Below are 25,763 nucleotides of genomic sequence, written 5' to 3'. Positions count from 1 at the left end.
ACGAAAGCGCTTCTTCCCCCTCAGCAGGCTAAAAAGATTTGGCATGGGTGTTCATTTTTTATTATTATATATATATTTTTTTTTACCCCACCTTTTCACCCCAATTTCGTCATATCCAATTACGATCTTGTCTCATCACTGCAACTCCCCAATGGGCTCGGGAGAGGTGAAGGTCATGCGTCCTCCAAAACATGACCCACCAAACCGCGCTCCTTAACACCCGCCAGCTTAACCTGGAAGCCAGCCGCACCAATGTGTCGGAGGAAACACTGTTCAACTGACGACCGAAGTCAGCCTGCAGGTGCCCAGCCTGACACAAGGAGTCGCTAGAGCGCGATGAGCCAAGTAAAATCTTGACTGGTTGCATCACCGCCTGATACGGCAACTGGGGCCGAGCTCCCTGCCATCCAGGACCTCTATACTAGGCGGTGAGAGAAAGGCCCCACAAATTGTCCAACTCCAGCCAACCAGGCCATAGTCTGTTCTCTCTGCTACCGCAGGACACTGAACCAACAGGACCCTGAACAGCTTCTACCCCCAAGCCGTAAGACTGCGAAATTGTTAGCCAAATGGCTACTTGACCATTTGCATTGACACTTTTTGCAATAACTCTTTTGACTCATATATGCTGCTGCTACATTTTATTATCTATCCTGTTGCTTAGTCACTTTACCCCTACCTACAGTTGAAGTCGGAAGTTTACATACACCTTAGCCAAATACATTTAAACTCAGTTTTTAACAATTCCTGACATTTAATCCTAGTAACAAATCCCTGTTTTAGGATGACATCAAGTGACCTACAAAAAGAATAGCAAACGGTAGCTGTGGTGAAGTGCACGGCGAGGACGGTTCGAAACAGGCTCCTAGGGGCAGGGCTGAAGTCGTACCAAGCTAGAAAAAAGCCCTTCATCAATGAGAAGCAAAGAAGAGCCAGGCTGAGGTTTGCAAAAGACAATAAGGATTGGACCGTAGAGGACTGGAGTAAGGTCATCTTCTCTGATGAGTCCAATTTTCAGCTTTGCCCAACACCTGGTCGTCTAATGGTTAGACGGAGACCTGGAGAGGCCTACAAGCAACAGTGTCTCACACCCACTGTGAAATTTGGTGGAGGATCAGTGATGATCTGGGGGTGCTTCAGCAAGGCTGGAATCGGGCAGATTTTTCTTTGTGAAGGTCGAATGAATCAAGCCACGTACAAGGTTGTCCTGGAAGAACACTTGCTTCCTTTTGCTCTGACATTGTTCCCCAACTCTGAGGATTGGTTTTTCCAGCAGGACAATGCGACATGCCACACAGCCAGGTCAATCAAGGTGTGGATGGAAGACCACCAGATCAAGACCCTGTCATGGCCAGCCCAATATCCAGACCTGAACTCCATTGAAAACTTCTGGAAGAGGAAGATGGATGGTCACAAGCCATCAAACAAAGCCGAGCTGCTTGAATTTTTGCGCCAGGAGTGGCATAAAGTCACCCAACATCAATGTGAAAGACTGGTGGAGAGCATGCCAAGACGCATGAAAGCTGTGATTGAAAATCAGGGTTATTCCACCAAATATTGATTTCTGAACTCTTCCTAAGTTAAAACATTAGTATTGTGTTGTTTAAAAATGAACATGAACTTATTTTCTTTGCATTATTCGAGGTCTGACAACACTGCATCTTTTTTGTTATTTTGACCAGTTGTCATTTTCTGCAAATAAATGCTCTAAATTATTTTTACCCAAATACATACCTATAAATAGTAAAACCAGAGAAAATTTTAATTTTGCAGTGGTCTCTTAATGTTTTCCGCAGCTATACATACATACATGCATACATACATATACACACACACAGTGGGGAGAACAAGTATTTGATACACTGCCGATTTTGCAGGTTTTCCTACTTACAAAGCATGTAGAGGTCTGTAATTTTTATCATAGGTACACTTCAACTGTGAGAGACAAATCACATTGTATGATTTTTAAGTAATTAATTTGCATTTTATTGCATTACATAAGTATTTGATACATCAGAAAAGCAGAACTTAATATTTGGTACAGAAACCTTTTGTTTGCAATTACAGAGATCATACGTTTCCTGTAGGTCTTGACCAGGTTTGCACACACTGCAGCAGGGATTTTGGCCCACTCCTCCATACAGACCTTTTCCAGATCCTTCAGGTTTCGGGGCTGTCGCTGGGCAATACGGACTTTCAGCTCCCTCCAAAGATTTTCTATTGGGTTCAGGTCTGGAGACTGGCTAGGCCACTCCAGGACCTTGAGATGCTTCTTACAGAGCCACTCCTTAGTTGCCCTGGCTGTGTGTTTCGGGTCGTCATGCTGGAAGACCCCCCCAGCCACGACCCATTTTCAATGCTCTTACTGAGGGAAGGAGGTTGTTGGCCAAGATCTTGCGATGCATGGCCCCATCCATCCTCCCCTCAATACGGTGCAGTCGTCCTGTCCCCTTTGCAGAAAAGCATCCCCAAAGAATGATGTTTCCACCTCCATGCTTCACGGTTGGGATGGTGTTCTTGGGGTTGTACTCATCCTTCTTCTTCCTCCAAACACGGCGAGTGGAGTTTAGACCAAAAAGCTCTATTTTTGTCTCATCAGACCACATGACCTTCTCCCATTCCTCCTCTGGATCATCCATATGATCATTGGCAAACTTCAGACGGGCCTGGACATGCGCTGGCTTGAGCAGGGGGACCTTGCGTGCGCTGCAGGATTTTAATCCATGACTGCGTAGTGTGTTACTAATGGTTTTCTTTGAGACTGTGGTCCCAGCTCTCTTCAGGTCATTGACCAGGTCCTGCCGTGTAGTTCTGGGCTGATCCCTCACCTTCCTCATGATCATTGATGCCCCACGAGGTGAGATCTTGCATGGAGCAATTTTATCCCTGATGTCCTTACACAGCTCTCTGGTCTTGGCCATTGTGGAGAGGTTGGAGTCTGTTTGATTCAGTGTGTGGACAGGTGTCTTTTATACAGGTAACGAGTTCAAACAGGTGCAGTTAATACAGGTAATGAGTGGAGAACAGGAGGGCTTCTTAAAGAAAAACTAACAGGTCTGTGAGAGCTGGAATTCTTACTGGTTGGTAGGTGTTCAAATACTTATGTCATGCAATAAAATGCAAATTAATTACTTAAAAATCATACAATGTGATTTTCTGGATTTTTGTTTTAGATTCAGTCTCTCACAGTTGAAGTGTACCTATGATAAAAATTACAGACCTCTACATGCTTTGTAAGTAGGAAAACCTGCAAAATCGGCAGTGTATCAAATACTTGTTCTCCCCACTGTGTGTGTGTGTGTGTATGTATATGTATATGTATATGTATGTATATATATATATATATATATATATAATACATTCCAATATTGAGCTATATACTAATACAATTGCTCAGCGAAATACATTTTGTTTAACAATTAATAAAAACATTTCTCAAAAAGGTAGGTTAGAATTATTCCAGATCCTTGATATCCTTCGTCTTCGCTTATGGACTGCCCTCTTCAAATAAATCCACAGGTTTTCAATGGGTTTCAAGTCCGGAGACTGAGATTATGATATTATATAATAATATAATATGCCATTTAGCAGACGCTTTTATCCAAAGCGACTTACAGTCATGTGTGCATACATTTTTACGTATGGCCGTTTCAAAATGTTGATTTTGTGGCCAATTAACCTTTTCTTTGTTGATTTTGATGTGTGCTTGGGGTTATTGTCTTGCTGGAAGATCCACTTGCAGCCAAGTTTCAGACTCCCTCCCAACGTGTTCTCCTAATCATAAAAATAAATAAATTAAAGGCTTAGTGCCATTATCCTCACAAGGGCCTCCTGTAGCTCAATTGGTAGAGCATGGCGCTTGCAACGCCAGGGTTGTGGGTTCGATTCCCACGGGGGGCCAGTATGAAAAATGTATGCACTCACTAACTGTAAGTTGCTCTGGATAAGAGCGTCTGCTAAATGACTAAAATGTAAAAAAATGTTAATGTGTTGAAAGGTAATTTTTGCTTCTCTTTGTCAAGTGTCAATAATTTCGGACCCCACTGTATATTTATACTGAACAAATGCACTATATATACAAGTATGTGGACACTCCTTCAAATAAGTGGATTCGGCTATTTCAGCCACACCCATTGCTGACAGGTGTATAAAATCGAGCACTCAGCCATGCAATCTCCATAGACAAACATTGGCAGTAGAATGGCCTTACTGAAGAGCTCAGTGACTTTCAACGTGGCACCGTCATAGGATGCCACCTTTCCAACAAGTCTGTTTGTCAATTTACTGCCCTGCTAGAGCTGCCCCGGTCAACTGCAAGTGCTGTTATTGTGAAGTGCGACGTGATAGGCCACACAAGCTCACAGTACGGGACCGCAGAGTGCTGAAGTGCGTAGTGCGTAAAAATCGTCTGTCCTCAGTTGCGACACTCAATACCAAGTTCCAAACTGCCTCTGGAAGCAACGTCAGCACAGTAACTGTTCATTGGGAGCTTCATGTAATGGGTTTGCATGCCAAGCGCCTGCTGGGGTGGTGTAAAGCTCGCTGCCATTGGACTCTGGAGCAGTGGAAACACGTTCTCTGGAGTGATGAATCACGCTTCACCATCTGGCAGTCCGACAGACTAATCTGGGTTTGGCGGATGCCAGGAGATCGCTACCTGCCCGCATGCATAGTGCCAACTGTACATTTTGGTGGAGGAGGAATAATGTTCTGGTGCTGTTTTTCATGGTTCGGGCTAAGCCCCTTAGTTCCAGTGAAGGGAAATCTTAACGCTACAGCATACAATGACATTCTAGACGATTCTGTGCTTCCAACTTTGTGGTAACAGTTTGGGGAAGAAGAACCTTTCCTGTTTCAGCATGACAATTCCCCCGCCCCCCCCCCGTGCACAAAGAGAGGTTCATACTGAAATGGATTGTCGAGATCGGTGTGGAACAACTCAAAACCCCATCGAACACCTTTGGGATGAATTGGGACGTTGACTGAAAGCCAGGCGTAATCGCCCAACATCAGTACCTGACCTCACTAATGCTCTTGTGGCTGAATGGAAGCAAGGTCCCGCAGCAATGTTCCAATATCTAGTGGAAAGCCTTCCCAGAAGAGTGGAGGCTGTTATAGCAGCAAAGAGGGTAACATCTCCATATTAATGCCCATGATTTTGGAATGAGATTTGACGAACAGGTGTCCACATACTTTTGGTCATGTAGTGTGTAAATGCAACATGCAACAATTTCAAAGATTTTACTGAATTACAGTTCATTTACTGAATTACAGTCCCCCCCACTCCCCCTCAAACGATCTCGCAGGTGAAGAAGATTGATGTGGAAGTCCTGGGCTGGCGTGGTTACACGTGGTCTGCGGTTGTGAGACCAGTTGGACGTACAGTCAAATTTTCTAAAACGTCGTTGGAGGTAGCTTATGGTAGAGAAATGAACAATCAATTCTCTGGCAACAGCTCTGGCGGACATTCCTGCAGTCAGCATGCCAATTGCACGCTCCCTCAAAACTTGAGACATCTGTGGCATTGTGTTGTGTGACACAACTGCACATTTGAAAAGTGGCTGTTTATTGTCCCCAGCACAAGGTGCACCTGTGTAATGATACTGTTGTTTAATCAGCTTCTTGATATGCCACACCTGTCAGGTGGATGGATTGTCTTGGCAAAGGAGAAATGCTCACTAACAGGGATGTAAACTAATTTGTGCACAACATTTGACAAAAATTAGCTTTTTGTGCGTATGGAACATTTCTGGGATTTTTTATTTCAGCTCATGAAACATGGGACCAACACTTTACATGTTGCGTTTATATTTTTGTTCAGTGTATTTTACCCTTCAAAGGTTAAAATAGGAATTAATGCATAAAGTTTATTCAGATTTTTTATTGTAAATCTTTTTTTTCCTGATGTCAGTGTTGTTTGTCCCCAGATGACACTAGCTGCCTCTGGAATCAGTTACCCCTGCCATCACCTCGGTGTGTGTCGAAGGTCCTCACCAGCCAACACCCAGCAGCCCACAGAAGAGGTAGAGACACACACACACATACACACAGTATATTTGGCCTTGTTTTACATTTTTCATTGTGTTTTGATGGGTCAACAATACTGAAGTGACTGTGTTTGTACAGTGTGCAGATGTCCACATGGTAAGCGACAGCGAAGGGGATGACTTTGAGGATGCATCTGAATTTGGAGTGGACGAATCAGTGATGTTCGGAATGGGGTCTTCTACAGGCTGTCGGAAAGCCCCCTTGAGTACGTACCTCACTGAGCATGATGCTACCACTCGATTCAAAAAGGTTGATTTATTGTTTATCAGTCTGTTAGTAAGCTAATGCGTTTTACTCTCTGCGTGTGTCTCTGCAGTGCCAGAGAACACTGAAAATGAAGGTGATGCCTTACTGCACTTTACTGCCGAATTTTCCACAAGGTACGTTTTTAGTATTGTTTTATCGTTACCATTGAAAGGGGTCTATGCTTCTCAAAAGATGTGCATCTGATGTGGAAAACGATGTGGAAGATCATTCATTCTTGCTTAATGATCTATCTCCTTTTTGTGTGTGTTGCAGGTATGGAGAATGTCATCCAGTGTTCTTCATTGGGACTTTGGAGGCGGCATCTCAAGAGGCCTTCTATGGCAAAGCCAGAGATGTAAGTAACAATACAGGAGCCTGTCTCGGTAGTATGATTTACAGGTTAACAGGACATTATCCTACATGACCATTGTCAAAAAAAAATGTTTTTTATACATGCTAGTTAGGTTTTTAAAATAAGCATTTGGAGTGTTTGTTCAAGAAGAGCCACCATTTGATTCCTCTCATAAACCTCATAAAATGTGTTTCACGACAGCTGCCGCTTTATCTTTAGCCCACAATTTTTCTTCATTTTTCTGCTTTGTCCTTTTGAGGAGGGTTGTATCAACTGACAGCTTGTGTGGATTACTGTCTTATTACAATGGGAGAACACGGCAAGATGTTTGGGGGTTTTTAGACCATGAGGCAGAGGCTCGGTTGGCATCTTGCCTGTCTCCCAGCTGATATCCTCTTCGCTAAGCCAGTACAATATGGCCTCCTCGCCGTGGATATCCTCTCTGTGGTGCAGCCGGAGACTGTACATTGTGTCAATGAAAATAAACCAATATGAAGGGACACATGCAGCTGACCCCCTGCTCTCTGCCTGTAGCCCTGGAGGAGATGAGCCTGGAGAAACACACACATTTGACTCCCACTGATGTGACCATTGGGTGTCAACTATACCGAAACCTCCCAACCACCACCTCCTCCCTCTTCCCTCTTGACGAAATTGGTCTAAATCGCTCGCTTCTTGTCATTGCAACTAGCTGTTCATTAAGTGGCTATTGGAATGGGGCAGATTTCAGGAGAAGGGGATCGTGAAGGGATTTTGCTCAGTCTCAAAGGCTGGCGGGCTAATCACTAAGTAAAACACTACATTTGATGAAGTGTTTCTGGAGGGGGAGATGCGCCTCAATCCAGCCTTAATGAAAATGCTTTGGGCTGCTGAGCCCTCCAGGGGATCAGCAGTAAGGCTCTTCAGACAGGCCACCCATCACTGCCAAGTCTCCCCTTAAATCCCCTTAACGGTGTGGTTAATCGGAGTAACCCTGCTCTCACTCACACAAAGACACACATCAAAATTCATAGCAATGCTGGGGTGAGGGTTTTATCACACTTGCGTATCCGCTTAAATCCCCCGTAGTTTAGCAAAAGAGCAATGAGAGGGAGAGAGGAGAAATCGATACCTCAGGTAGGGAAATGGATAAACATATAAAGTGATCATTTTAGTGGCTTTTAATATTTTAATTTGTTTCTGCTAGAACAGTTCCAGCCAGGTGAACTGAAGCCCAGCTGAATATTTTGACTATTATAGTTTCATGTGTGTAAAGACTGAGGTATATTATTTTAATGCAATTCTACAATTGAATGCTATTGTTTTGTATTCACTCCATTTTTGACTAGTTGTTGCACCTAAAAAAAAACAAAGAAATAAGAACTGTTTAGACTAAATATAGCTGTTAATACAAAATAATGTGTTTTCAATCGGTTCAATCATGTACCTACCATCTGTTAAAGCGTTGATCTGAATGTGTGTTCTCAGTGTGTGGGGTCAGGGGAGCAGTAATTTGAGTTCTTCATTTTGAAGTGTTTGCTTTTCTTGAGGCTGCTGTGGATGATCACTTTCACCCAGTTCCAACGCTCCCAAACACTGGATATAATTAAAAATGTCCTCCCACTACACACATACATAAACTGAATGAGACTAATGAAAATGGATGGCTGTCACAAATGACATATGGTAGTGTGTTTATCAGGGGCCACGGTTATCAGGCAGGTGTATTTTCACCTTATCCTCTAATGACCCATACTACAGAAACTCATTGTGTAAAACAAAACTAATGCCTGTTTTTTCACTGGTGTTGCGTTATCATAACAATCCGTGTCTGGTTGATGTGGTTAAAGATGAGTTGGGTTCTACATTTTAGACTCTTTGCGAGTTTTATTCTCAGACTGGTCTTCATCTGCCAGTTGTCACTCTATTCAGCCCCCAGTGGAGCACCTGTGTGGGAGAATTCCTACTCATGTTGCAGATAATCATATGGTCCAGGCCGGACACAAAAAACATCCGTATGTGAGCTGAGCCCATTCTGGTTGCCCAGCTCCTGGCCAACGGCTACCTGGTTCACATGGCTCTAGTCTACACTAGGAGAGGGACAGACAGAGTGAACACTGACAGGGTGCTGTGTGAAAGTCACTACAGTCTTGCTCACAGAACGGATCGGTTTTCTCATGCTTCTTCACTCTCCTCTTCCCCTTCTCTGTATGGTGAGCAGGTGGGAGGATTCACACCAGTGCCTTTTGGGTCACTTTCTAGCTCGGGTTGAACCTAGTAATTTGGTTTTACAGGCGATTTGTCCCTGCTTAGAAAAGCACTACAGAAGATTAATCGTAAAAGAAGATGGGAACAGTTAGAGAAGACCGTTTAAGTAAAATGAGGAAGTTGGTGATTGGGTGTTATTAGAGAAGAGGGCTTTTCCCTTTTCTTGACATAATGTATGTTTTTGTGAAAATGTCCTCTGGAGACTTAGAACTTTCTATAAGTTGCAGAGGGACGAGTGCGTGTCCGTGCGCCTACGTGCACGTGTGTATAAGATAATGAGTGCGAGGGTGTGTGCGCGTCTCATTTTGTCTTTTGTGAGAAGAAAAAAACCCTCTCCTCTCAAGGCTGCATTTGCTTGTCTTCTCAGCATGAGTGTTTAATCTTTTCAGGGCGTTCAATTGGACCACTGAATTCGCCTCAAGCTCCTTCCCGCTAGGAACCGGGGAGCTTATTCTAAACCTCTAATCGCTGAGCAAACACAGCAGTGCTCTCCCACTTCTTTTCTACACAGGCCACAATATAGCACAACTTTCCCTCACTTTTCTGCCTGTGTGGATTTTGCTTTTGGTGTATACAGCAGCTCCTGAGAAATCACCCCCTCCGAGTGTTGTGAGGAACATAGGGGGTCAGAAAGAAATTTGATTGAGTGTTCTGTAATTTAGAGGGCTTTATTTCCTACATTATCCAAGATAACCTATTGTTTGTGGCTGTGTTTTGTTTTTTAATGAGTTGTCAGTGAGTCCTGAGAATCTGTGGCTCATGGTGTCAATATCCATGGATTTAGAGCGTCGTCAATATTGTCCGCTCCTGCTGCTAACCTTTAGTGTAAAATAAAGTGATTTGTCTGTTTTTGTTTTCTCGTTGGCCGCCTCAAAGGAAGTTTTATTTACTCCCTTTCCATTTGATTTAGTGTGTCTGCTTTTCACTGGTTTGGCCTTGTTGTCGGTGAAAGTAGTCTCTTTACTCGCGGTCTCCTGTCGAACGACGCGCGAAAGCTGTATAAAACCTCTCCCTTCAATAATAAGATAACCAGACTCTGAGCAAGGACACTTGTTTTCCCTTCCCATTGCTCTATTGGGCAAAGCCCCTGTGTTTCAGGGTCTGTCTGGTCATTTACTAATTGGCTTCTCAATCCTCACACCTCTGCTAATGAAAAACCTCTGCTGTCCGTTTCCACAGAGAAAACTGCTGGCAATCTACCTCCACAACGACGAGAGTGTACTCGGCAACGTCTTCTGCTCCCAGATGATGTGTGCAGACTCCATAGTGTCCTATCTGAGCCAGAACTTCATCACATGGGCCTGGGATGTCACTAAAGAAGCTAACAAAGCCAGGTATGTCTGAGTACTCTATGCCCTAATCACATCTCAGGAATCCACTACTGGAGAACAGACTGAATATTAGAGATTGTCTGAGAAGTGGATGATATTCAGCCCCCACCCCACAGTTGTCCGCTCCACACCACTTTCTCTTTAACTCAAGCCCCTCTTCATTGGGGAGGGGGATGTGTGCTAACAAAAGCAGTTGTGTTTGCAGTATGAGGCCCCAATTGGGCAATCTTCACTATTCTGGCTCAATGGAGGGTCAGTTAGAAATGAAGCTCACATGAAGTCTGCGTTGCCTGGGAGACCATATCTATTTACCCAAGGCTGAGGGAGTTGTTTTATCAACGTGACAACAACTTTATCTCTCTTCCATAACTTCACAACAGTTAGTTTCCAATTCACAGGAAATTCCAACTCTTATTTCCACCTAGGCCGTGGCTGTTCCCGTATGTGACTCCTTGTGCTTAGCATTACCCAACTACACTCCCGCCACTCTTGACCCCAAAGCCAGGCTGGCCTCTCCCTGGCCTTGCTCTCCTCCTCCCCTAGCCAAGGGGAAGAATGGGGCAGCGGCCCAGGTGTGATGTGTCTGTTGTGGGGAGGATGGAGGAGGAGAGCGGGCCGGTAGCCAGATGGAGGTTTGATTGGGGCCCAGCAGCAGCCTCTTGCTCCGCGGCAGGCCCCAGATTTTCCTTCCACTAGACTTCAGGGCTAAGCCCACCCCCTGGTAGGAGGCGTTTACGAAAGACCGGGGGTGAGGCTCAGACACTGACCTCACTCCTTTTTTTATTTCCTTTAAGGATATTCCTTCGCTCATTCTGTACCCTTTCTCCCTTTTGCTTCTTGCTTTTTGCTTCCAGCTGAGCCTTTTTATTGCAGATTAAAGACCAGCCACATCTGGAGCTTTTCATAATGTGCACTTCTACTTGCTCTAACGCCTGTACGTGTACACACACACACACACACACACACACAGTTTTTCCCACATTCTCACGCACTTATCCCTGCACCAGGATCCCTGCACATTGTAAATACGGTATTGGAACTGACCCTGTATATAGCTTCTTACTTCTCGTGTTCTTATTTTTATTTATTGTATGTTTTTGTTCTACCTTATGTAGTTTTTTGTGCTACATTGATATTGACTACTGCATTGTTGGGTTTGCAAGAAAGGCATTTCACTGTGACATTAACTTGAAACTCTTAGGTTGATCCTGAGTCACCGGTGATTGGCATGAGTCGCAGTGACTAACTATTAAGAAGGTATCCACATTTATAGGGCCCCATAGCGTAAAATGAGCCAGTTAGGTTGCTTCTGTATTCTCACAGTCCTCTTAGTTTAATGATTCATTATTATGCATAAAACCAAATCTGCTGAAAACATGCCAATGTTATTGTCACCCATGGGAAATGTCTCTGAAATACCAGATAGACACTTAACCTCATACACAGAAAATATTGAACTTAATGAATACATATGCTATGAAACTACATCTTTCAGATTGTTATCCATGTCTGTTTTGCTTTTGATTACATGTTTTGTATTGACTGCCCACTTTCACACCACATCTCAACTAGTTTAATGCATCATATGGTGCTGTACCGATCAAAAATGGAATTGAAATCATTATTCAACACATTACCAGTGAAGGGTATCGTGCAGCCATCCGAGTTCTTCAGAAGCACTGTGTATTCAAAACATGAGAATCTCTCCTGAGAAATTCAATTTTCCATTCAACATGTCTGCACAGAAAGTATCTGTGTTTTGTGTGAGTAGCGTCCGGTTTCTATTCCACGTGATTGACTAAAGCACACCTGAGAGCTTGTTGGATGCTCACTGGAGTGGATGTAAGGTGGCAGCAGTCTCTCAAGATCTCACGCATGACTGATGTAAAGAAGGGAACCTTACAGTCCTAGGAAACATTAAAATTTTGTGCAGAGAAAGCGAGTGAGCTGATTTAGAGCCTCTTTACACTACACTACTTTGAGGACACAAACTACTCTGAACAAAAATATATGAACGCAACATGTAAAGTGTTAGTCCCATGTTTCATGAGCTGAAATAAAAGATCCCAGAAATGTTCCGTATGCTGAAATAAAAGATCCCAAAAATGTTGTGCACAAATTAGTTTACATCCCTGTTAGTAATCATCCACCTGACAGGTGTGGCATATCAAGAAGCTGATTAAACAGCATGATCAGTACACAGGTGCACCTTGTGCTGGGAACAATAAAAGGCCACTTTAAAATGTGCAGTTTTGTCACAACACAATGCCACAGATGTCTCAAGTTTTGAGGAAGAGCACAATTGGCATGCTGACTGCAGGAATATCCACCAGAGCTGTTGGCTGAGAATTTAATGTTAATTTCTCTACCATAAGCCGCCTCACAACCGCAGACCACGTGTAACCATGCCAGCCCAGGACCTCCACATCCGGCTTCTTCACCTGCGGGATCGTCTGAGACCAGCCACCCGGACAACTGATGAAACTGTGGGTTTGCACATCCGAAGACTTAATGCACAAACTGTCAGAAACCGTCTCAGGGAAGCTCATCTGCGTGCTTGTCGTCCTCACCAGGATCTTGACCTGATTGCAGTTCGGCGGGGGATGAATGAGATGAATAGGTGGCCATCACCACATACCCCCCTCTGAGTGGTACAGTGTAAAGGCAACAGCTCTCCCACACCACGTCCTTGTAAGAATTACCTTAATGTTAGCCAAATTGAAAATGAAAGGCTTTTAAAATATCCACACGTGTGAATTGTTGCATTAAGCAAGTGTGCAACTCTGTGCAATATGGTTTAGATGAGAAGCTCCTGTATAGTTTGAATTGGTATCCTTATTTTGTTTGTCAATATACTATGATATTTATGGTATGCGAATAGCTGCACTCACACTTGAAGCAGGAATGTGGCTTTGGCCATAACATATCCAAGGTAGGCTTGGGCGATCTACCGTTTATACCGTATACCGAGGTATTTTGAAATACCGACGGTATGATTTTCAATACTGTTAAAAAATATATATGTATTTATTTTGGGGTGGGTGTGTGCGTGCTACGCCACTGCTTATAAACTATAAGTTAAGTATAACTATAGAAAGTAAGATGTCGTCATATCCAGCTCAGGGCTCCAGCTATGCATTTGGTTAGCACATTTTTTAGCTAAGTGACGATGTCAAGCAGAGACGTTCAATCTCCTCCTGGATCAAGATCCCTGTTGCCTAAATAGATTTGAGCAAAATACACTGGTATGGTATAGAAATCTGGATACCGCCCAACCCTAGAGGTGTTCAGTCCCAAGTTCCTGCCTTTTAGTGATGAGTTTAGAGGCACTATGGTGTTGAACGCTGAGCTGTAGTGAATGAACAGCATTCTCACATACAGTTGAAGTCGGAGGTTTACGTACACTTAGGTTGGAGTCATTAAAACTCGTTTTTCAACCACTCCTCAAATTTCTTGTTAACAAACAATAGTTTTGGAAAGTTGGTTAGAACATCTACTAATTATGTGGATATATTGAAGCAACATCTCAAGACATCAGTCAGGAAGTTAAAGCTTGGTCGCAAATGGGTCTTCCAAATGGACAATGCTTCCAAAGTTGTGGCAAAATGGCTTAAGGACAACAAAGTCAAGGTATTGGAGTGGCCATCACAAAGCCCTTACCTCAATCCTATAGAAAATGTGTGGGCAGAACTGAAAAAGCGTGTGTGAGCAAGGCAGCCTTCAAACCTGACTCAGTTACACCAGCTCTGTCAGGAGGAATGGGCCAAAATTCACCCAACTTATTGTGGGAAGCCTGTGGAAGGCTACCCGACACATTTGACCCAAGTTAAACAATTTAAAGGCAATGCTACCAAATACTAATTGAGTGTATGTAAACTTCTGACCCACTGGGAATGTGATGAAAGAAATAAAAGCTGAAATAAATCATTCTCTCTACTATTATTCTGACATTTCACAACTGACCTAAAACATGCCATTTTTACTAGGATTAAATGTCAGGAATTGTGAAAAACTGAGTTTAAATGTATTTGGCTAAGGTGTATGTGAACTTCTGACTTCAACTGTAGGTGTTCCTCTTGTCTAGGTGGGAGAGGGCAGTATGTGGAGTACAATAGAGATTGCGTCATGTGGATCTGTTGGGGCTATTTTCCAATTGGAATGGGTCCAGAGTGTCTGGGATGATGGTGTTGATGTGAGCCATGACCAGCCTTTGAAAGCATTTCATGGCCACAGATGTGAGTGCTACGGGGCGATAGTAATTTAGACAGTTTACCTTGGCGTTCTTGGGCACAGGGACCATGGTGGTCTGCTTGAAACATGTAGGTATTACAGACTGGTTCAGGGAGAAGTTGAAAATGACATTGAAGAAACTTGCCAGTTGGTCAGCGCATGCTCTGAGTACCTGTCCTGGTAATCTGTCCTGCCCTGAGGCCTTGTGAATGTTAACTTATATAAAGGTCTTAGCTGCATCGGCTACGGAGAGCGAGATCACACAGTTGTCCTGAACAGCTGGTGCTCTCATGCATGGTTCAGTGTTGCCTGCCTTGAAGCGAGCGTAGAAGGCATTTAGCTCGTCTGGTAGGCTCGCGTCACTGGACAGCTCGCGGCTGGGTTTCCCTTTGTAATCTGTGATCGTTTGCAAGCCCTGCCACATCCGACGAGCGTTAGAGCTGGCATAGTAGGATTTGATCTTAGTCCTGTATTGATGCTTTGCCTGTTTGATGGCTAGTCGGAGGTCGTAGTGGGATTTCTTATAAGCGTCCAGATTAGTATTCCGCTCCTTGAAAGCGCAAGCTCTTGCCTTCAGGTCAGTGCGGATGTTGCCTGTAATCCAGTACTTCTGGTTGGGATATGTACGTACGGTCATTGTGGGGATGGCATCATCTATGCATTTATTAATGAAGCCAGTGACTGATGTGGTCGTTATCTGATGAATCCCAGAATATATTCCAGTCTGTGCTAGCTAAATAATCCTGTAGTTTAGCATCCGCCTCATCGGACCACTTCCGTATTGAGCGTGTCACTGGTACTTCCTGTTAGTTTTTTTGCTTGTAAGCAGGAGGATAGATTTATGATCAGATTTGCCAGATGGAGGGTGAGGGAGAGCCTTGTATGCGTTTCTGTGTGTGGAGTGAAGGTGATCTAGAGTTTTGTCTCTAGTTGCACAGGTGACATGCTGGTATAAATCTGATGTTGACGAGATCTCACTAGACATATTTTACTATTGTAAATCCACCCTTCAAACCTGTCACTCTACCCAACCAGCCCGGTTTCCCAAAAGCAAGTTTATTGTTAGAACCTTCGTAAGAGCATCGTTAAATCTCCGAGCTGTTTCCCAAAACCATCGTTAGTAAAGGTTATCTTGAAAATCCTTGTTATTTATTAACTGCCTCAGACCACAGCTAAGTGCGTTGTTGGGTGCTTATTTGCCCATCGGCGTTACTTTATACACCGAAGATCTCTGCTAAACACAAAATCAAGATGTTCATCTGTCTTTCTGTGTCCGCCGCTGACTTCAGAACGAATGTGACTATAAATACAAAGTGGCCAATTTCTTTGCAATTGTTACAAACAAGTGAAGGATTAAAAAGATGCTTCAAATAAAAACCGAGATTACTGCATAAATAGCCTACAGTATAGCCTACATACGCCGAGTGGCGCAGTGGTCTAAGGCATAACCGGGAGACCCATGGGGCGGCGCACAATTGGCCCAGCGTCGTCCAGGGTAGGGGAGGGAATGGCCAGCAGGGATGTAGCTCAGTTGGTAGAGCATGGCGTTTGCAACGCCAGGGTTGTGGGTTCGATTCCCACTGGGGGCCAGTATGAAAAAAAAATAAAAAATAAAAATATGTATGCACTCACTAACTGTAAGTCGCTCTGGTTAAGAGCGTCTGCTAAATGACTAAAATGTAAATGTATATAATTCAATAATATTAAAATAAATGTATGTTAATTCATTTGAGTTCTATTTTGCTAATTGTAGTTCACTGTTGGTCATTTTTGCGTCAATATATTTCATGATGTGTAACAACCTGTGCAATGATGTGCCAAATCTTGATTTAGTCAATTATTATAGGCTAAGCATTAGAATAAGCCGCCTCAATATTTGCAGCCATAGGTGATACAGTGAGGGGGGAAAAAGTATTTGATCCCCTGCTGATTTTGTACGTTTGCCCACTGACAAAGACATGATCAGTCTATAATTTTAATGGTAGGTTTATTTGAACAGTGAGAGACAGAATAACAAAAAAAATCCAGTAAAACGCATGTCAAAAATGTTATTGATTTGCATTTTAATGAGGGAAATAAGTATTTGACCCTTCTGAAAAACATGACTTAGTACTTGGTGGCAAAGCCGTTGTTGGCAATCAGAGGTCAGACGTTTCTTGTAGTTGGCCACCAGGTTTGCACACATCTCAGGAGGGATTTTGTTCCACTCCTCTTTGCAGATCTTCTCCAAGTTATTAAGGTTTCAAGGCTGACGTTTGGCAACTCGAACCTTCAGCTCCCTCCACAGATTTTCTATGGGATTAAGGTCTGGAGACTGGCTAGGCCACTCCAGGACCTTAATGTGCTTCTTCTTGAGGCACTCCTTTGTTGCCTTGGCCGTGTGTTTTGGGTCATTGTCATGCTGGAATACCCATCCACGACCAATTTTCAATGCCCTGGCTGAGGGAAGGAGGTTCTCACCCAAGATTTGACGGTACATGGCCCCGTCCATCGTCCCTTTGATGCGGTGAAGTTGTCCTGTCCCCTTAGCAGAAAACCCCCCCCAAAGCATAATGTTTCCACCTTCATGTTTGACAGTGGGGATGGTGTTCTTGGGGTCATAGGCAGCATTCCTCCTACTCCAAACACGGCGAGTTGAGTTGATGCCAAAGAGCTCGATTTTGGTCTCATCTGACCACAAAACTTTCACCCTTTTCCCCTCTGAATCATTCAGATGTTCATTGGCAAACTTCAGACGGGCATGTATATGTGCTTTCTTGAGCAGGGGGACCTTGCTGGCGCTGCAGGATTTCAGTCCTTCACGGCGTAGTGTGTTACCAATTGTTTTCTTGGTGACTATGGTCCCAGCTGCCTTGAGATCATTGACAAGATCCTCCTGTGTAGTTCTGGGCTGATTCCTCACCGTTCTCATGATCATTGCAACTCCACGAGGTGAGATCTTGCATGGAGCCCCCCGAATAATCGCACCAACTGTTGTCACCTTCTCACCAAGCTGCTTGGCGATGGTCTTGTAGCCCATTCCAGCTTTGTGTAGGTCTACAATCTTGTCCCTGACATCCTTGGAGAGCTCTTTGGTCTTGGCCATGGTGGAGAGTTTGGAATCTGATTGATTGATTGCTTCTGTGGACAGGTGTCTTTTTTATACAGGTAACAAGCTGAGATTAGGAGCACTCCCTTTAAGAGTGTGCTCCTAATCTCAGCTCGTTACCTGTATAAAAGACACCTGGGAGCCAGAAGTCTTTCTGATTGAGAGGGGGTCAAATACTTATTTCCCTCATTAAAATGCAAATCAATTTATAACATTTTTGACATGCGTTTTTCTGGATTTTTTTGTTGTTATTCTGTGTCTCACTGTTCAAATAAACCTACCATTAAAGTTATAGACTGATCATTTCTTTGTCAGTGGGCAAACTTACAAAATCAGCAGGGGATCAAATACTTTTTTCCCTCACTGTATGTCTCTAGAAGCTGATCCGTCATCAGTATTGTGGAATATTTCTGATGTTAAGGTAAGATTTGAATGGAGAAAGCTGATACGAGAGCAGCGCTGCATTTCTTTCGATCCTATCAGTATTGACACATGCCTCAATGACGCACTTAGCTAACGTTCTGTCTGCATGGTGTTTTGGGAAACTCATGTTATCTTCAGCCGTTGTAGGAAAGATGCATCGTTAAATCACTCCTAATCCTAAATTCCATCGCTGTCGTGAAACCGGGCCCAGGTGTTTCGAGTAGTTAGAAAATAAGTAACTCCATTAAGGTTGTTGTGAGAAGCAAAGCTATACATTCTTTAAGATATGTTATGCCTGAAAGAGAGAGCAATTCATTTTTACTTCCTAGCCTCAGACACAATTTTCATCCTTCGTATGTGATGCTGTGTCAGTACTTGTTATTGTGCGCCATATGTAGATTTTTTTTTTTCTCTTTTGGTTTACAAACTCAGGAGTAAAAATAAAAAGTCAAGCATTAGCTTTGTATGGTGTAAAAGAAAAAGGCTGTATTGTGTCCAATTACGTAGTTGGTTCCTTGAAACAGGTTTTTACTGTTTTGGTTTGACTCCTGAGGTGTTTGATTGATTGGAACAAAAGGAGGTTGTGTTGTGTTTAATAAGGGAATTAAGATTGGGTTTCTCTGAAGGCCCTGATGATTGTTCCCAAGTCCTTGGTGACAGGTTAGAATTACTCCTGTCCATTGTTTTGGCCTGGCCATGGTTAGGCCTTTTCAGGGCCCTCTCTAGAGCAGGGACAAGGACAGGGCATGGACATCATCTTAACTTCACTGTGTCAGGGGGAGAACCCCTCTCCTTAACCACAGTAGAATGGACAAAAGACAAGTCAGCCTCATTGTCAGAACCCATGAGCAACTACATGAGCTATTTGGTGTTGACTTAGGGTTAGAGTAATGTTGGGGTTAAGGATTGTGGTAGAAATGACCTTGTTTCTCCTGGAATGCTTGTGGAGATTGGTGCTCATGCTTCCCATGGTTAAGCATTGAGCCGCCATTGTTCCATTGCACAGTTTGAAAAGTAATGCAACTAGCGCTCTCAACTTTGAATTCATGATTAATGAGTAGCAACCACACCCAGACCACTCACTCCATCCATCCCTCTCCTCTCTGACCTCATCCTCCACCCATTCCATTACTCCTCTGTTTTACCAGCCAGTTATTAAAGTGGATCTTATTAAAATGCGAGTGAAAAAGCTAATCTATATTTGCATTCAGTCTATAGCGATTCATTAATATTATGACATTTACAGTGAGCTCCGAGGGCCTGGCTGCTACCCTATTCATTCTAGTGAAATGTTAATTTAAAGTTCTGTCTTTGTAATGGAATAAGAAATCCTCTCTGCCCTATCAATTCATCACCTCTGGTGGAGAATACTAATTTGTCTGCCTGGCTTATTTAGACAGGGACGTCTCCTGGAAGAAAAGGCAGAATTGGTTTTAAATTCCTTAAAGGAAAACTCCACCCAAAATCTATCTTTTGGTATTTGTTTCATTAGTCCATTGTTGACATAGTCCCAAAATGTTTTGCTTGTCAGCGCTCAAGTTTTCAAGATATGTAACTGATGCTAAATGCATCATACAGGGATGATTTCTGTATTTTGAAAGTTATATTTCTTGAAAACTTGAGCGCTGACAAGCAAAACATTTGTCAAGAATGGACTAATGAAACAAATACCAAAAGTTAGTTTTTGGGTGGAGTTTTCCTTTAATGCTATGAGCTGTGTACCTCATTCAAGTGCTGTTCATGTGAAAAAATGTCTGTCCTGTCTTTTCCTTTCCCAGACTACTCACTATGTGCACAAGGCACTTTGGCAGTGTGGTGGCACAGACGATTCGGACATACAAGACTGATCAGTTCCCCCTGCTCCTTATTGTCATGGGAAAGAGGACATCAAATGAAGTTTTAAATGTTATTCAAGGTAATGACTGCATAAATATCAACAATATCAATGTGTTGAACAATCACATTCTGGTTGAAAATAGGTTTTGAAGAGCTCTAAAATATGTTCAACCATTTACTTTGTGACCCTCTAATAATGCTGAAATAGTGTGACTCATTTTTTTTTTACATTTACATTTTAGTCATTTAGCAGATGCTCTTATCCAGAGCGACTTAGTTAGTGAGTGCATACATATTTTATTTTATTTTATCCCAAAAGGCATTTTAAAATTGTAATTCTGAAATGTCTGTTTTTTTTTTTACTATTCTTTCAAGGCAACACGACAGTGGATGAGTTGATGATGAGACTAATGGGTGCAATGGAAATCTTCACAGCTCAGCAGCAAGAGGACATCAAGGATGAAGTATGTATGAGAAGAACTCTGAAAGCACACAGAGGAACAGAGTTAAGTAGGAGTAGATGTTTGAAATGCAAGCCATTATTAGGCCATGACCTCTGAAATATACCATGATTTGTTTCATCGCAGGAGGCCAAGAGGGAGCCAATTATTGTGCCATTTGAGCCAAGCTCATATAATTATGCCATAGTTTGTCCGGGAGCTAAATGGGGACATGCTGAGACAAATCGGAATGCATTGTGACTGCCACCAGCTCCACTTAGGGCCAAGGCAAAGAATACATACTCTGAGAGGCCCTTTATCTGGGTCAGGGGGGCGAAAGCACAATTCATTTCCCTCCCATTTTGTTTTAGTTTACTGTGCCTAAGGTCTTTACAATGGGAGCAGGATACAAACTCTTCTCTCTTTCACCCTTCTCTGTCTATCGCTGCTTTAATCCAATAGAAACTTCACAAACAAACTCCACTCTGAGAAGAAAGCAGCGAAACAGAGGCGGTATTCTTTCATGTGAGGACAGGAATGTGGGGACAGTATGGCAGGGGTCCCTCTGTGTCAAAGACATTCACCTGACCTCATGAACGCTCTCTTTTCTGTGTCACAATGAATGGATTTATTTAACCATTCTCTCACTATTTACTCAACATCCAATAACCAAAGAAAGGCATTCTTTAGGAAGTCCTCCTAAGCTGACTGCTCTAGACCATGTTGTCTCAGGCATACAGTTTGTGTTGTTAGTGATTACAGATGACTCCATACCCTGTTTGTACTGTTTAAACCTCTTATTAATCAGCAGTCTGGAAGAGATGACGTGTCATCAGGCTCAGTCCAATGTGCTCAATACTTAGAGTAAACTTGTCACTGGGAGATGACTTTGAATACCAGTACACATTCTCTCTCTCTGACTTGTCTTTAGACCTTTCACTCTTGTTGATGGGATATAGATTTAGATAATGAATGGTCACAAGGTGGTTACAGTCTCTGAGATGAAAGGCATCTGCAGCAGTGTGTTTTAGTAGATTAAAACCTGAGATTGTCTCATGTTCTTCAGCAGCACTAGGCCTGGCTGGCTGGCTGGCTGTCTTTCTCATTCCTCTACTCTGTCACATCATATCAGGAATGAGTTAGACTCCCACGGTGTTGTTGTAACAATACTATAGTTTAGTGACCTTTTCAGTGGTTGATTAGTTTTGTTACAGCATCTCGGTCATGGGAATTGTCATTAGTGTTGTTTTGCACACAGCCAGGGGGTAACTGTAGGTGAGCCGATGAGTGTTGACACTTCTCAGTCTGTAACTGGGATTCCCATTAGGTTCTCATTGGATGCCTATTCTTTCAGAAAAATACCTAGGACCAATAAGCAACGAGGTATGTACACTATTTGCTCATGTCACCAAGCTGTATGTCCTGTGTGACCAGACTGGATGCTACAGTAATAAGCTCAGAGCATTTAGAGAAGTATGATTAATTGAGTGACAGGTTTTCATGGGGAGAAGCTCAGTTGATTGCCTTGCTATTGTCTTCATAGATGCAAAGCAAATATGACAGCTTTTGCTGTGAACAGAAATAGTTATTAAATTAGCATACCATACCATTTGATTCTTAAATACTTAAAATGTCCTTTATGGGTCAGTCTTTTAATTCAACATTTCTCTTATTGAATAGCTTTCAATTTTACATATATAGAATGTTTCTGTTCATTACAAGAAGTAATTCATTTTCTGTCAGAATTGGCACCTTGACAAGCGAGCTGTCTCCATAACAGTCACTGGTTGTGATAATTACACAGGCCTGTCGGGATTGAGGGAAATGTGAAGTGATAATGTCACAAATCAGGAGAACAAATTATAATGAGTGGTTAATGTACGATAGTGATTATTACTTTCCAACCCCACCACCCCTCCCCTACTTGGAGTAAACTAGTGAACAACAACGCTTAGGCCTCTACTTCCATCTTATACATACTATATACATTTTATGGACACAGTCAATTTTACAATAGTTCTATTTTGTTTGTTTTTACTCCTGAACTTCCTCTACCCTCAACCTCTCCAATCATTTTCATGATGTCCATCAGTTTGCTTCTATATGCCATATCTTTCAAACTGTGCTCTTTCACAAAAGTTCTTAACCTATAACCTATATACTTATTATGGACACAGTATGTTTTACATTAGTTATCTTGTTGTTATTAGCCCCAAACTTCAGCTCCATTCAACCCCTCCTATCTATCTCTTAACACCATCCATATAGGATTTCTATTTGCCATATATTTTTCAACTGTACTGTGATGTTTCACAAAAGTTCTGAACCCTTCTATTCTCATTGTTTCTACAGATTGCAATTTGAAATTATTTTTATTGGACGATTTGACTATGACTTTTCAGATCACCCAGTAGTGCTATCTGCAGCGTTAGCTCAAGGTAAATATTGCAATCCTTCAGCCATTCCTGGACCTGTGACCAAAAACAAGCTACAAATCAAATATTTTATTTGTCTCATGCGCCGAATACAACCGGTGTAGACCTTACAGTGAAATGCTTACTTAAAAGCCCTTAACCAACAATGCAGTTTTAAGAAAGAATCACAAAAAAATACAATATAAAATAATACGAAATATAAGTAACAAATAATTAAAGAGCAGCAGTAAAAATAACAATAGCGAGGCTATATACAGGGGGTACCGAGTCAATGTGCGGGGGCACTGGTTAGTCGAGGTAATTGGGGTAATATGTACATGTAGGTAGAGTTATTAAAGTGACTATGCATAGATAATAAACAGAGTAGCAGCAGCGTAAAAGAGGGGTAGGGGGGCAATGCAAATAGTCTGGGTAGCCATTTGATTAGATGTTCAGGAGTCTTATGGCTTGGGAGTAGAAGCTGTTTTGAAGCCTCTTGGACCTAACTCCGGTACCGCTTGCCGTGCGGTAGCAGAGAGAACAGTCTATGACCAGGGTGGCTGGAGTCTTTGACCATTTTTAGTGCCTTCCACTGACACCGCCTGCTATAGTCCTGGATGGCAGGAAGCTTGGCCCCTTGATGTACTGGGCCGTATGCACTACCCTCTGTAGTGCCTTGCAGTCAGAGGCAGAGCAGTTGCCATACCAGGCAGTGATGCAACCAGTCCAGATGCTCTCGATGGTGCAGCTGTAGAACCTTTTGAGGATCTGAGGACCCATGCCAAATCTTTTCAGTCTCCTTAGGGGGAATAGGTTTTGTCGTGCCCTCTTCACGACTGTCTTGGTGTGCTTGGACCATGTTAGTTTGTTGGTGATGTGGACACCAAGGAACTTGAAGCTCTCAACCTGTTCCACTACAGCCCCGTCAATGAGAATGGGGGCGTGCTCGGTCCTCTTCTTTTTCCTGTAGTCCACAATCATCTCCTTTGTCTTGATCACGTTGAGGGAGAGGTTGTTGTCCTGGCATCACACGGCCAGGTCTCTGACCTCCTCCCTATAGGCTGTCTTGTCGTTGTCGGTGATCAGGCCTACCACTGTTGTCATCTGCAAACTTAATGATGGTGTTGGAGTCGTGCCTGGCCATGCAGTCATGAGTGAACAGGGAGTACAGGAGGGGACTGAGCACGCACCCCTGAGGGGCCCCCGTGTTGAGGATCAGCGTGGCGGATGTGTTGTTACCTACCCTTACCACCTGGGGGCGGCCCATCAGGAAGTCCAGGATCCAGTTGCAGAGGGAGGTGTTTAGTCCCAGGATCCTTAGCTTAGTGATGAGCTTTGAGGGCACTATGGTGTTGAACGCTGAGCTGTAGTCAATGAATAGCATTCTCACATAGGTGTTCCTTTTGTCCAGGTGTGAAAGGGCAGTGTGGAGCGCCATAGAGATTGCATCATCTGCGGATCTGTTGGGACGATATGGAAATTGGAGTGGGTCTAGGGTTTCTGGGATAATGGTGTTGATGTGAGCCATGACGAGCCTTTCAAAGCACTTCATGGCTACAGACGTGAGTGCTACGGGTCGGTAGTCATTTAGGCAGGTTACCTTAGTGTTCTTGGTCACAGGGACTATGGTGGTCTGCTTGAAACATGTTGGTATTACAGACTCAGACAGGGAGAGGTTGAAAATGTCAGTGAAGACACTTGCCAGTTGGTCAGCGCATGCTCAGAGTACACGTCCTGCTAATCCATCTGGCCCTGCGGCCTTGTGAATGTTGACCTGTTTAAAGGTCTTACTCACATCAGCTATGGAGAGCGTGATCACACAGTCATCCGGAACAGCTGATGCTCTCATGCATGTTTCAGTGTTACTTGCCTCGAAGCGAGCATAGAAGTAATTTAGCTCGTCTGGTAGGCTCGTGTCACTGGGCAGCTCGTGGCTGTGCTTCCCTTTTGTAGTCTGTAATAGTTTGCAAGCCCTGCCACATCCGACGAGCGTTGGAACTGGTGTAGTATGATTCGTTCTTAGTCCTGTATTGACGCTGTGCCTGTTTGATGGTTCGTCGGAGGGCATAGTGGGACAGTACCAAAACAAATGATCTAATGATTCTGTCTCTTCGCAGCAAAATCTGCCAAGCTGGGAAGATTGTATCCCCCATAAAAATAACGTTGAATTGGTAGCAAGAATTTTGTATAATAATTTAAATAGAAAAATTATAAGTTTTGTATCCGGCGTCGTTTTGCGTTTCATTTCATAAACCATTTGCCATGGAATCGGTATGTCAAAAATCTTCCCAACTATTTTGCAATCTATATGGGACGGCTGTCAAGTCTTTGGTCCTTAAATGAATCTGGTATAATTTTTATTTATCACAATTTTCTTTAACCAATTATGGTCTTTAATGCAGGGCCGACAGACAAGTTCCTTACTTTTTCCCCCTTCCACTCCTCTTCCATTTTTGCGGTAATGCTGCAATTATTTGGTTGTAATTTTGGGTAGAGCAGAGATTTCCATATGTTTCTGTTAGCTGCATGTGCGACAACTCCACCAGTCCTACCTATGATATCATTTATGAAGATTATACCTTGATAAAAAACTATATTATATATATATATATATATATATATATATATATATATATATATATATATATATATATATATACACACACACATATATATATATACACACACACACACACACACACACACACACACACACACACACACACACACACACACAGTGGGGGAAAAAAAGTATTTAGTCAGCCACCAATTGTGCATGTTCTCCCACTTAAAAAGATGAGAGAGGCCTGTAATTTTCATCATAGGTACGCGTCAACTACAACAGACAAATGGAGGAAAAAAAATCTAGAAAATCACATTGTAGGATTTTTAATGAATTTATTTGCAAATTATGGTGGAAAATAAGTATTTGGTCACCTACAAACAAGCAAGATTTCTGGCTCTCACAGACCTGTAACTTCTTCTTTAAGAGGCTCCTCTGTCCTCCACTCGTTACCTGTATTAATGGCACCTGTTTGAACTTGTTATCAGTATAAAAGACACCTGTCCACAACCTCAAACAGTCACACTCCAAACTCCACTATGGCC

General features: G+C 42.9%; 1 protein-coding gene across 2 annotated transcripts in view; it reads left to right on the top strand.

Moving 5' to 3' along the window:
- LOC121540245 (FAS-associated factor 1-like) overlaps positions 1 to 25,763 on the top strand; it is a 94,564-nt gene that overhangs the window by 40,678 nt on the left and 28,123 nt on the right. For both annotated transcript variants that reach the window (XM_041848964.2, XM_041848963.2), the window contains exons 9-15: positions 5,928 to 6,023; positions 6,127 to 6,253; positions 6,365 to 6,428; positions 6,568 to 6,649; positions 10,073 to 10,227; positions 19,744 to 19,880; positions 20,177 to 20,265. In XM_041848964.2, coding sequence (XP_041704898.1) covers positions 5,928 to 6,023; positions 6,127 to 6,253; positions 6,365 to 6,428; positions 6,568 to 6,649; positions 10,073 to 10,227; positions 19,744 to 19,880; positions 20,177 to 20,265 — 750 coding nt within the window. The remainder of the gene's footprint in view (positions 1 to 5,927; positions 6,024 to 6,126; positions 6,254 to 6,364; positions 6,429 to 6,567; positions 6,650 to 10,072; positions 10,228 to 19,743; positions 19,881 to 20,176; positions 20,266 to 25,763) is intronic.

The sequence above is a fragment of the Coregonus clupeaformis genome, chromosome 26 (genome assembly GCF_020615455.1).
Source record: "Coregonus clupeaformis isolate EN_2021a chromosome 26, ASM2061545v1, whole genome shotgun sequence".
In the NCBI taxonomy this organism is placed as follows: domain Eukaryota; kingdom Metazoa; phylum Chordata; class Actinopteri; order Salmoniformes; family Salmonidae; genus Coregonus; species Coregonus clupeaformis.
Note: the sequence above shows the minus strand (reverse complement) of the source record. Positions and strands in the feature narration are given on the sequence as shown.